Below are 13,128 nucleotides of genomic sequence, written 5' to 3'. Positions count from 1 at the left end.
CCTAAGCCTCAGAGAGGTGTGAGGAATTATTTCCTTAGGAAATTTTAGGAGCGACTTCTCGCTGCCTCCTGCCAAGTGTCTGCAGAGTTAACAGGATAGTCTGTTTGCTTGTTCTTGTTTGTTTGGAGGGCTTTTGGCAGTTTTCCTTTCTGCCAGTTCAAGCCACTCAAGCTGCCACTGTCAGCTGGCTGAGCCCCGAGCCGAGGGCTGTCTGGAGCTGCAGGATGTGCCCCCGTGGCAGAGGCATCGCACCCATCTGGTGTCTCACCCAACAGCAGGAGCTCTCCCTGCCTGCTTCCTCTGGTGGGTGGGCAGCTCAGGGATGGGGGGGCTGCCACTGCCTGCTGTGCTGTGCTGTGCTGTGCTGTCCCCTGGCACCCCTGTCTGAGCCCTGGGACAGAGGGGATGTGTGCTTGTGCAGGGATGTGCAAGGAGGGCTCAGTCCTGTCCTCCCTGGAGGAAGGAGTGCTGGTGATGGGAACTGCAGGAATTTAGCTTGCACTTAGTTGAACTGTTTCATTAGGATGAATTATGTTGGTTCACAGCTCTGCAGCCCCAAGAGGGGCACGTGAGGCACTGGGATGCTCCTGGATTTGTGCCCAGCTCTGGGGGAACCCAGGAGGTCTTTGGGAAGTCCGGTCTGTGCTGTAGCTGGGAAACTCTGAAGTGCAGATTGTGTGCAAGGATCCCTCCTGGAGACTGTTCTGTGACACTGAGAAAGTGAATGAATGAGGTTTTTGTGGGCTGAGGGCACACAGAGCCCACGTGGGAAGGCTGCTAGGGAAGGGTGCAGTGCTGTCAGTGTTGTCGCAGTGCTTCAGTTGTTCTTGTGCTCAGTTACCTTGCTGATGGCTCAAAGTCTGTCTGTCTGTCTCTTGCAGCGGAGTTGGAGTTTGTACAGATAATCATAATCGTGGTGGTGATGATGGTGATGGTGGTGGTGATCACGTGTCTGCTGAACCACTACAAGCTCTCTGCACGATCCTTCATCAGCCGGCACAGCCAGGGCAGGCGGCGAGACGAGAACCTCTCCTCAGTAAGTCACACCCTGCTCTTCCAGCCACAGGTGCTGCCTTATGTGTGGCCTTGGCATCATCTGTCTGTGTTATTGGGGGTGGGGGGACATTTTAGGGGTGCCTCTGACTCTTTGGGGTGCTGTGTGTGCTGATGTATGGACAGCCGTAGCCTCTGCCTTTTCCTTGAGCTTTGCAATTCTGATTTTGCATTAGTAAAGTGATGCACGAGGCTGTTCTTGGCATGTCCTGCTCCTGAGACCCCCACCCTCAGCTGGTTCATATGCCTTGGTTTAGCAGTGCCAAACTGTCCAGTCCTTTGGCTCCAGTTAGACTCTCAAGTGAGTGTATAAAAACTTCCTGCCTGCCCTGCAGAGAGCAGGAAATCCTGACTGACTGGCTCCAGTTTTCACCAGTGCTGTGGTGGAAGGGGCAGAAAACACTTGTCAGCCAGACAAGCAGAGACCTCTCCAAGGGGATGTGCTAGAGGCTCTGTGTAACCCAGACTCCTGGCTTCATAAAAGCCTGAGGAGAAACGTGTGTGTTGTACCTCTGACAGGGATTTGAGGGGAAGCCTCGCCAGCCTCGAGGCAGATGTTGGTTCATGCAGTTTCCTCAAATGTCGTGGCTCAGAGAGACTTAGAGGGATGTATAGAGAAAAGGCATCCCATTTTCTTGGAGGGTGAGCACGTATTGTTCACTCTGCCGCTGTCTTCAGTGCAGGGATGTCTTGTACTGGTACTTTTCTTTTTTAGCATTCACCCTGAAGGCTCTTAGAGCCCTTTAATAGGGCTCCCCCAAGGTCCCTGCTGTGTGCCCCCTCCCCTGCAGGCTGCCAGGGCAGGCAGGACACAATGCTGGTGCTGTGGGGTGCCCTGTGTGGGGCTGTGCTCCCCTGAATCAAATCCATACCTGCTGCAGGAAAAAGATCAAATATTGGAATTGCTCTGATTTTTTTCTCCTATTTTTCCATTTTCTTTCTTCTATTTTTTTTTTTTTTTTTTATTTTGGAGAGGGATATCTAAGATCTTTCACCCAGCCAGCCTTCAGTGCAGTTGCAGGGGTGCTGTTTGTGTCACACACCACATGCAGCAGACAGAGATCCCTTCTTGGCCACGTTGGGAAGGAGAGCTGTGCAAACCCCAACCCAATTCCCACCCTTTTTCCATGGAGCCCCTCTCCAGAGGGCAGGGCATGATCCCAGCTCGGGGATGGGAGTGCTGGGAATGCCTGATCCCACAGGACTCCTGATCCTGTTCAAGCAGCTGGCGTGAGGGTGGGGATGGCTCAGGCACCTCCCTGCTTTGGGGATCAGAGCCCAGCTCCCCACACACATCCCAGAAATCTCACGTTCCTCTTATGGTCCCGTGCACCCACTCCCAGCAGCAGTAGAGTGTGGGCATCCAAGCACATGAGTTATTTGAAATAGCAGAAACACTGTTTTCCCATTTTCAGGTTCTTTCACTGCATTATCATGTCCAGAATGTTTTACCTGCACAATGTCAATTGTGTAGTTTTACACTTTCAAAGCAAAGTTCAGATTAAATAATTTTTATTTGAATACAGTGATTTCTGTTTTCTTAAGTGACCTGCTTTTTATTTTCTTTAAAAAGAGTTAAGAAGGCTCACATGGAAAGAAAAGAGAAAATCACATGAAATTTTACCAAAAATTTCAGGTTGAATGAATAATTGACTCTTCAAAGAAACAATTATTTTTCCCCTTTAATATCTTTTTGTATTTTAAATTTTACCAGGCCAAAATTTCCAGCCATTTTTTGGCTCTGTTACTTATTCAACCTTCAGACACATCAGTGATTAAATGACTTTTCAGTAGTGTTTGACATCTGTGCCTCTGCTTGACCCCAGTGAGGATGTGGAGTCTTTTCTGGAGCTAAGGAGAGAAATAGGAATGTATAATTTTGAGTTGATGTTTTTATTTTTTCCATCTTTCTGGTTGTTCCCCATCTCCCTGCCCTGTCCATGCTGTGTGTGCAGCACTGATGGAGTGGCAGCAGAGATTTCCCTGTGGTCCCAGCACTCTCTGATGGGACAGAGAAGCCCCTGGTGCATTAATGAGGGAGAAGCTCATTACAGATCCAGCCTAATAAAGATCTGACAGGCAGCACTGCTCAGGCTCAGCAGTGTCAGTGCAGAACAGCTCCAGTCTGAAGGAGAGCTGCAGCCTGGCAGGCAGAGCCACTCTGGGCTGGATACTGGTTTGTGCAATCCATTAAACTTGCACTGAACTGGTGTTGGGCTTTTTGAATCCCAAACTTCATTTTTGGTGTCATGACCGCAGACGAGCGCTGGAGCTGCATTCACGCTTTTCATCTGCTGAAATATTAAAGCAGTTCATCCCATGGTCAGGATGCTGCTGGGTCTGCTGGAGTTGTCCTTTTTTGTTGCTGCAGCTCAAAAATTACAGCTGAAGGAGAAATTAATTTCCCTAAAGGGTTTTTTAATGCGGCTCTCGGTGGCAAGCAGTTTTTATATTACTTCATGCGTTTCTCCATCACTGTTCTCTCTGTACTTAAACTCTTGTCTCCTCATGACAAGTACCTTTTATTCTCCAGAACTAAGAATATATAATAAATGCTACTGATAACATTTTTGCTATAAGAGTGGCACTGTCCCTGCACCTTTGGAACAGTGGTACCCCACTCCCCCAGGAAAAAGTAGTGTAAGTGCAATTTCCAAGCACACCTTTGTCCCCCAAAATAGAAAATGAGTCTTCCTGAAGACTCAGAGACTTAATCTGCACAATGCAGCTTTACAGAGAAAATTCTCTGACATCACTAGAACAAGTAGTTCTAAAAAAGTTGAAGATTGATGTCTAAAAAGAAATTTAAAAGTAATTTTAGGTTCTGCAGCAAGTCCTGCAATACTTGTGGAGGCTTTTACAACTGTGTTACTCATGAGACAGCAGAATCTCACCTTTCATTTCAGAAACCCATGGCTTTCTAGACTGTTCATTGTTGAGATGGATTCAAGTCCTAAGTATTCTGAAAGTCAGAGGTGGGTGAGGAAAGGTTGAGGGTTTGCAGTGATGTTGCTCCTGCAGTTTTGCTTGGCTCAGTGTGGCCATGGAGCCATCCCAGGGCCAAAGTGAAGGCTAAAGCAGGGATGTATTCTGTTCCTGAGGTTTTACCCTCCTCTGACTATTGATTTCCAGCAGTTTTAATCTTGCTATGCAGTTTTTAGGGGCGTTGAGCTGCTCCCCAGAGGGTTTCATGGCAGTGTGTGTGGCAGGGTCTGTGTTGCGAGCACTGGGTGCCTGTGGTCAGTCAGCCGTGGGCACAGGAGCATGGCCAGGCCCTGGAGTCCTGGAATCCTGGTTAATAATGTCTGCAGAGATCCAGCTCCTACTGAAAATGGATCTCCTGCCTGCTCTTCCTCTCTCTCTCTGAGCATCCCATTTTAATGCTGTTTCTACTATTTGCTACTCTTGCATCCACGTGTTGCCCAGGGCATCATTCCTGGACCTCATCTGTACAAACAGATGAACGGTGTGTGAGCCAGAGCTTTGATTCCAAACACATGGGCAGGATCTTGGTGCAGGGTGAGTGGGCACTCAGGGGTAGGGCACGTTTTGGGTGGAGCAGCCCTGCCCATCAGCTGCCACAGCAGGATGCTGTCCCAGCTGAGCCTGGCAGGGCTGGGGAGCACCAGGCTGCAGCCACCCTCGTGGGAGCTGGCTGACATCACTCCCGGGGAAGGGGGGAGCAGATGGGATATTGCCATGGCACTGCCCACTGCCAAGTTAAATATAAAGCATCTAGCAGAAGGCAGCAGGGTACTCGCTGCTCAGGAAGTCTGCCACGGGGGCATGGCAAAATAAACACAATTTTGGGAGTGCTTCCCGCTCCTGCCCACTGCTCTGGTGTCCTTTGGGATGAGGTGACAGGCTGGCAGTGCCTGTGGTGGCACTGGAAGTCCTCCCTGGGCCCCTTGGTGTCAGTGCCTGAGCACAGGGTTGCAGGTGAGGATTTGTCCTGAGGCAGATGAATTCCTCTTGGATCTTTTGGCTGCTGGGGGAGTTTGACTGCAGACTCTCCCTGCAGGCAAGAAATCCATGTAAAATGGACCAGACTAAACAGTGGATGCTTGTGTAAACAGCTACATGTTGGAGTCTCGAGGTCTGGGATGAAACTGGGCTGTCTTGCTCAGGAAGGGCCATGGGGCTGCAGCTCAGCCAGCACATTCCTCAGCTGTGCCCAGGGAAGGCGCTGGCAGTGTGGCACTTCACCTCTGCCCCGAGGAGGTGCTCCTGAAAAAGCCATGGGGAAGGGGGAAGACTCTGGACAGTCTCATTTCCATTTAAATCACCCTTTTCCTTGCACTGGCACCAGCCCTGCCTTGAGGTTTGTGTGCAGGGCTGAGCTTCAGAACCCAGAACCTGATGGATGCTCTCTGTGCCTGATGCCATGTGCTATGCTAAGGAGAAAATATATTCCATCTTTGGGGGAAAATGAGAAAACAGGAGGGTGGGGGATATAATGGGTGGTTTTTCTGGAGATTTTAATGTGCTGCTGGTGCTGTGCTTGGGGCAGGCAGAGAAATAAGAGTTCTTGTAGGAGGAAGGTGTATGGTTTGCTCAGCCAGCCTCTCAGTGCAACACTTTGAGGGAAAGAGGGGGTTTCTTTCTCCCTTGGCATTTTTTTTCCCACTGGTGCTAAATACTTCTGCCTGTGCCTGGCTTACTAGTGCCAGAGCTGGAGATTCACCTGCAAGGAGCTGGGAAGTTCCAAGTTATAATTACAAGCCTGCTGGCTGTTTTCCTCCAGCTCTGCCTGCCAGAGGGATGTTGCTATATGTGAATATTAGCAATATTTAAATATTGCAGATCCTAAGGCAAAAATGTCTGGGGTGAACAGTGCATGCTCAGAGTATCACCAGCAGATGGGAAGAACCTTTGTTTGTTTGTTTTGTTTTGATCATGAATTGTAAACTAGTCTCAGGGTTCGGGGGAAATTGTGGCTTCACCGTGCCTGGGGTTGTTGGCACTGAGGTTTGGATCTCAGGATCAGGATGATGCTTGCAGTGTAAGAAAACCTCTACACTTCAGTCCCTCAGTCTATTTAAGCCAAGGATTACTTTCTCGTTGGGGAAAAAATACTCTGAAACCTTCCTGTTGCTACAGAGTTTTTTCTTTTTTTTTTTTTAAACCAAATCAAAATTAGGCTTAACATTTGGTTATTCACTTATTATCTTTATTTTCCCATGATGTCCGTGGTTGTGAGCATCAGAGTGTGGGTGTGAGGGGGTTTTTTTGGGTTTGGTTTTTGTTGTTTTTGTTGAATTTTTTTTTTAAATCTTGTCATTATTTCATGGAGCATTTTTTGATGTCTTGTGAATCACCCACGGCTCATGGATCACAAATTGAAAAATACTGCTCTGGCATGTTTGAACCAGGAAAGAGCTGTGCTGGGGGTGGGAGGGGGGAAGTCTGCAAACGGGAGAGGGTTGTTTGCTGGTGCTGTTCTCATCATTCATTCTGCAAATTGCCCATTAAATGCAGATGGAGGTGCAAGGGGAGGGAAGTTTTGATTGAAGGGGTGATGTGGTAACCCTGGAGCCTGTATCCATCCACATGATGCCCAGCACACGCGGCTGTACTGGAGATCTGGTTGGTGTTGGTGCCAGGGGACTGGAACATGGTGGCAGTGGCATCTCGAGGTGACACCAGGCACGAGCTGTTTGCAGAAGGACAGTCAGACTCACCCTGCCCTCTCCTCTCCTTTGCCTTGCAGGAGGGAAGCCTGTGGCCTTCAGAAAGCACCGTGTCGGGGACCGGCATCACCGAGGTGAGGACACCGCGGGTGCCATCGCCCGTCCCCTGCCCATGTGCCAGCACCCCTCACCCCTCACCCCTCTGACCCTTTCCCTCTGCTCTCCCTCCAGCAGCACATCTACACCCCACGGCCCAGCGAGCGCCTGGCAGTGCCCTCCTTCCTGCAGCGGGACCGCTTCAACCGCTTCCAGCCCACGTACCCGTACCTGCAGCACGAGATCGACCTGCCGCCCACCATCTCGCTGTCCGACGGCGAGGAGCCCCCGCCCTACCAGGGACCCTGCACGCTGCAGCTGCGCGACCCCGAGCAGCAGATGGAGCTCAACAGGGAGTCCGTGCGGGCGCCCCCCAACAGAACCATCTTCGACAGTGACTTGATAGATAACTCCGTGTTCGGGGGGCCGTGCCCCCCCAGCAGTAACTCTGGCATCAGCGCCACCTGCTACGGCAGCAGCGGCAGGATGGAGGGGCCGCCGCCCACCTACAGTGAGGTGATCGGGCACTACCCCGGCTCCACCTTCTACCAGCACCAGCAGAACAACAACGGGATGCCCCCCATGCTGGAGGGCAGCAGACTCCATCCCTCACAGATCAATGGCCTTGAGAGCACAACGACGACGACGACGACGACGACGGCGTGGAACAAAGAGAAAGAGAAGCAAAAAGGGCACCCCTTTTAAAAAATAGAAAAATTTTAAAAAAGGAAAAAAAGTGGAAAAAAAAAAGGCAAGAAAGTAAATGAAACACTCTGCACTTCTCATTAAAAGAAAAAGGAGAGAGAGAGAGAGAGTTGAGGAAGATGAGCAAAGAAAAAAAAAAAAAAGAAGCCCTTCCCCATCTCTCCGTGTATAAATATTTACTTGTTATGTCTGGTCTGAATGCACAAGCCTACCAAGCTTGCAAAAACATTTCTTTATTGAGCTGTGTCTAGACGTTTAAAAAGGAAAAAAAAAATCAACTGTAGTCTTTTTTTTTTTGTTTGTTTCTAGTTGGGCTGTGTGTGAATGCTTTTTTTTTTTTGTTTGATTATTTCACTTATCTTTAAAAACAAAATATTTGCACAAAAACCATTTTGTTTAAAGATCTGCAATATAAATATATAAATATATATTAAAAATAAGAGAAAGTGTATGTGTAAGGAGCAGGAGTATTTTTGTATTAGAAGAGGCCTATTCAAAAAAAAAAGTTGTTTTCTGAACTAGAAGAAAAAATGGCAATTTTTTGAGTGCCAACTCAAAAAGCATGTATTACATTGTAAAAAAACAAAAAACAAAAAAAAAATCAAAAGCAGGGGTTTAGAGTTATTTATATAAATGTTGAAATTTTGCACTATTTTTTAATATAAATATGTCAGTGCTTGTGTTGGTCAAAGCCTCTATCATGTCTACCATGAAGCTGTTAAGGGATCTATGTGGAAGTGAAGAACAAAGTAGCTGGAAGGGAGGAGGATCGCTGGAGTGGAGATGCCAGCCCTGGCAGGAGCGGTGAGCGAGACTGCAGCTTATGCAAATCCTTAATTTCCAGAGTCCCTGCGCGTGGCCGCCGACAACCACGGCTTTTATACATTCCCTACAAAGCAAGAGGAGTTGGTGTGTGTGTTTGTCATCCGGTAGGATTATTGGAGTAACAAGGTAAAATGAAAACTCCCTGCTTCCTGCAGTCAGGAATGACTGAAGCAGGCAAAAATTACTTGATTTTTCTTTTTTTTTTTTTTTTTAAACTTTTTTTTTTTTTTTTTTTTTTTGGACAACCTCTAACTTTTCGGAGGGGAGGGTGGTGGGGGTTGAGAATAAACTTCTGTGTCTGAAGGAACAAAAGTGTTTTTCGGTTTATTTCTTTCCATGCTCTGAACTGAAGGGCCCTGTTGGAGCCGAAGCAGTGGTTGTGAAAGTCGATGTGAGGAACTGGTAACGCACCCTTCAGCTGGGTTTAAATGTCTCGTTGAAAGGACGAGCTGGAAGGTGTGGTGGTGGTGAACATCATTTTCATTTTGTTTCAACCTCCCAAACCTCAATTTGGGACAAGCGGGCGCAGCCGCCCCTGGTTGTCGCTATTTTTTACATTTGTTATCCAGCTAAAGAGGCACCAGGTACAGTCGATGGGAATGAATCTGCTCCTGTGTTGTATTAATTAAAGGCTACAAAAATAATGCTTAAGGCTTTAGAAGCAACCCCCCTTTAGCTCTTCTGGGATGTCCATCCCCCCCAGATCCCGCTGCCCTCCCGCCGCCGCGCGTGGTTAATTTATCTTGGTTTCGGAAACGTTTTGTCTTGCTCTGCTCTTGTTGACATTTTCTGTCACCTCGGTGTCTGGTAGGGGCCTCACCCTCGTGGTGAATTTGTGAGTGAGTGAGTGGGAAGCCTGAGAGAGCGAGGGGGGGAAGGCAAAAGGGAAAATCCCATCCCGGTCCCGTCTGTCCGAGCGCGAGGAGGGGTCACAGAGTGAGGATTCTACGAGGGGGTGTGATTTGATTTCCTGCAGGATGCTATCTAGTAGAGTGACATAAATGAAAGATATAAAGGCAATAACTATTGTTTTTAAGCAACTTTTTTATTACTTGAAAAAGAAAAAAAAACATAACCATGAGAACGGTTTTGAAGTTCTGACCATTTGAACAATATTTATATATATTTTAAAGAAGATGATGAATAGCTGAACTTGAAGTTTGATCACTATTTCTTTTTTTTTGCTTTTTTGCTTTTTTATTTTATCTCTGCCTAGAAATAGTCCTGTACCTTCTCAGCTTTTCCACAGCTCTTGAAATCTTCATAGTTTTGCAGTCACGTAACCTAAATTTTGATGACCTAAAAGAAAAGAAAAAAAAAAGAAAAAAAAAGAAAAAGAAAAAAAGAAAAAAAAGCCAGAAAAAAAAGTAATGCAAAGGAATAAATCTAGTTTGTCATGAAAGGTACAAAACCGATGAATTTGTACGAGTTTTTAAAATGTATCTTTCCTTTATGTAACATGTCTATTTAGTGCCTTATTAAAAAACAGTAACCCTCCCTTCTTAGAGAGGGGGACACAAAATCATCCTTGGCGTTACAAGTAACCAGCGTCTGGTCTCCTGCTCCTTTGGACCTTGCATTCACTTTTCCAGTCCCTTTTTCCCGGAGCAGCTCCCTGTGCCTGGCCACACCTGCTGCTCCCTTGGCCGCTGCTCTGCTCCGACTGTTCTTAGGGAACTTGAACATGTTTTATGCACATTATCCTACCCGGGGAGGTAGGAATCTGTGGTGGATATTGTAAATGAGATACCAACCAAAAGAGAAAGCGAAATATAATATCTACTGCCCTCTTGAGCCAAAATGCGTGAATAGTGTTGTTGGGGTTGGGTGTTTGTTTTTTTTCTTTTTTGGTTTGTTTTTTTGGGGAGGGAGGGGGGTGTTGTTCAGTGATCTGAACTAGTTTTGTTTGCTATTAAAAAAAAATACGGTTACCTCAGCAGATTTTGGGTGGAATATGCATCACATGTTTAAAACTGAGCAGTGAGGAAAGAGGTTGGTGTGGGGACCAGAGATTGTTACGGAACGAGATTGTCTTGTCACAGGGTGTCACCTGCCACCAAACCCCATGGGAAAGTCAGGGACGTGGGCAGGGGCTGGATAGGCACAGAGGGTAGTGGGAGAGGGTCTGAAGATGCAGTGCAATTGAACCCAGCTCTCATGCTTGAAAGTCCTCAAAATTTCAACCAATTCTCTTTTTCTTTCCCCCCTATTTTTCTTCCTCCCTCCCCAGTCCTCTCCCAGTGTGAGCTTTTATTTGTCAGGTGTCAGCTCTGCAGTTGAGTGATCAGTTTGTTGAGTTCCTGGGTCCAGTTTCATTTACCTCTTTCTCTAGTTTGTGGAGCTTAATGAGTGTGAAACAGGGTGGCTCATCAACACCAAATTTCTGTTGCAAACGATGCCTTTCAGCCCATCCATGCTCCAACCCCAAGCTCCCACCTTTCCCTGGTCTGCTGCAGCTCCAGTGGGGAGAGCCCCAGCTCCCAGGCAGTGGGTGCAGCTCCTCAGCAGAGCTCAGCTGTTATCTTTTGTCTTTCCTCTGTCCATCCCTCTCTTTGCAGTCCTGAGAACTGTGTATTTCAAGTGCAGATACCAGATCTGGGGCCCAGATCAACTCCAAGTTCTGAATGGGTGTTTAGAAATAATGGTCTGTTCTTTTTTTTTTTAATTATTATTATTATTGTTGTTGTTATTGTTGTTATTATTATTATTACTACTATTTAATGTTACTTTTTGCCTCGGGGTCCATTTGTTCCCCATTCCCACGTCCTGAATTGCCACCAAGGCAGGGAATTTGCTTTGCACACCCTCGCTGATGCCCTGTTCCCTCTGGCCTTGGTGCAGCTCAGTGGAGAGTGGTGCTAGAGTGTCCTGCAGCTGCCAGCACAGAGATTCAGGCCCCTTAAAGTGATTTATTTTTAAAGAAATACAGAAGAATCAAGGCATTGCTAATGCTTAGCAACCTCATGTCCTTAGCCTGCCTTTTTGCTCGGAGTTTTAAGTGGCGTTAGCTTTAAAAGGGGTTGTTCATCTTACAGAGTTTCTTAGCTTACAGTACGGCAAACAGCATCCTTAAAGTGCCCCAAACCCTCCTGGCCTGCAATGGGAACGTGGCTGTGTTGATTCTGGAGGGGAGGAAGGATGGGTTTCATGTGGGGCTGACACTGGTCAAACACGTGTTCCCTTCACAACCCTTGGGTACACCGGTTTGAAGATTCAGCTTTACCAATCCAGCGTGTTGTTTCCATGTTACAAAATTCATTCTGTCTTAAGTGGGGTCTAAGGAAATCCAATTGCTTTCTGGAGAATCACCCTTTTGTATGTGTATTGAATTATAAAATTGCACTAACTGCTATATTAAACAAAATAAAGAAATCAAAGCCCAATGTTTTTCCTAAGGCTTGGGAAAAGACTGAATCAGATGTGTAGCATTAACAGTGCTAGGCCAGAACAGAATGAATTTTAATCTCTTCTGTCTCTGTACTGCTCACAGATTTTCTGTGTACAACACAAAGCTAAAAAAAAAAAAACAAACAAAAAGAAGTTTTCCAGAAACCGCGCTTCAAATTTTTGCTGTACTATAGAAGCTCATGAAGGACAACATTAAAGTCCTAATTTGCCTGCCTTATAGACACATTTCATTGTATTAATATTTTCTTAAACTTCCAGTTGCATTGTGTTGGCTTTGGAGTTTGTTATAGGCAGTCCTGTATCCTGAGTTCTGTTCAATTTAAACTTATGTAAACTATTGACAGCACATGCAATGCAGTACTTATCTATATTTTGCTGTTTTAGTATGAATATGTACTCTGATGCCAATTTACAAAAATCTGTTGTAAACGCTTCTTGTGTACCAGTAACCGATAGTGGCAATTATATGTCATTCTAAAAGCTGCAATACTTATACAATAAATTTTACAATACTTTGGAAAATTTGCCTTCACCTTTTGCTTTGTTACCCAAAAAAAAAAAAAAAAGAAAGAAAAAAATCAGGGTTTGTCAACACAATGTAATTTCGATTTTCCTATTTTCTTCTGGAATGTTGGAAAATGAATCTGCTCAGTTTTGGATATTTGTGTGGGCTCCCCCTTTCCTCGTTCTGAACCACGGCCCCAGCTCTGTATTGGCACCTTTGTCCTTCCTGTGGAGCTGTAGCTGGTTCCTGGTGCTTTTGCATGCTCCGTGTGTGTGTGTGCATGTCCAAGAGTTCCCTTTGGAGCAGAGCAGGTGGCACAGCTCTAATCCCAGAAGAAGCATTCCTGGTTTGCACCACTCTGTCCAACCCTCGCTCCTCCTGCCTTTCAGCCGAGAACGTCACTGATGGTCAGAAGGTCTTAACTTGAATAACGTCAATCAACAAGAACTGCGTAGATTGACTCAAATCCTAAGCACAGAGAATTTGTGGGACTTTTATTTCCTTTCTGAAACTGTGGTCAGATTGCAGTGATCACATTAAAGCGATTGAAAACTTGACTGTTTGCAGGGGGTTTTCTTTTGTGTGTGGGAAGGGTGGATGTGCTGTAGGCTCACCCAGACCCTGGGTTCCCTCCTGGGGCTGAGGGATGTGTGGTGATTAACCCCTGGGATTTTCTGCCAGCTCTGCCCAAGCCCTCGGTGTGCCCAGCCCTTCTCTCTGTTTCTCACTGTTGAAGTGGCCCCTGGCTTTGACAGACAGCTTCTCCAGCCAAGGACACTTGGCTTTGATTTGGGCTTCAGCAGGATGCTGGGATGCTCTGCCTGTCCAGTTATTTGAGCACAGCCCCAGGCTGATGGTCAGTTGGGAGAAATCTCTGGTGAGGGGTAAAAGCAGCTTTATTGAACC

At 46.6% G+C, this 13,128-nt stretch overlaps 1 protein-coding gene across 3 annotated transcripts in view; it reads left to right on the top strand.

The window, feature by feature from the left end:
* PMEPA1 (prostate transmembrane protein, androgen induced 1) overlaps positions 1–12,779 on the top strand; it is a 43,934-nt gene extending 31,155 nt beyond the window's left edge. For 2 of the 3 annotated variants that reach the window (XM_033074894.2, XM_033074892.2), the window contains 3 exons: positions 882–1,036; positions 6,764–6,817; positions 6,915–12,779. In XM_033074894.2, coding sequence (XP_032930785.1) covers positions 882–1,036; positions 6,764–6,817; positions 6,915–7,484 — 779 coding nt within the window. In that variant the 3' untranslated portion in view covers positions 7,485–12,779. The remainder of the gene's footprint in view (positions 1–881; positions 1,037–6,763; positions 6,818–6,914) is intronic. The other variant, XM_033074893.1, reaches the window with a different exon arrangement.
* The last annotated feature ends 349 nt before the right edge of the window (positions 12,780–13,128 follow it).

Source organism: Catharus ustulatus, chromosome 17 (assembly GCF_009819885.2).
Source record: "Catharus ustulatus isolate bCatUst1 chromosome 17, bCatUst1.pri.v2, whole genome shotgun sequence".
Taxonomy (NCBI): Eukaryota; Metazoa; Chordata; class Aves; order Passeriformes; family Turdidae; genus Catharus; species Catharus ustulatus.
The sequence above is the reverse complement of the archived record's forward strand: the minus strand, read 5'-3'. Positions and strand labels throughout refer to the sequence as shown.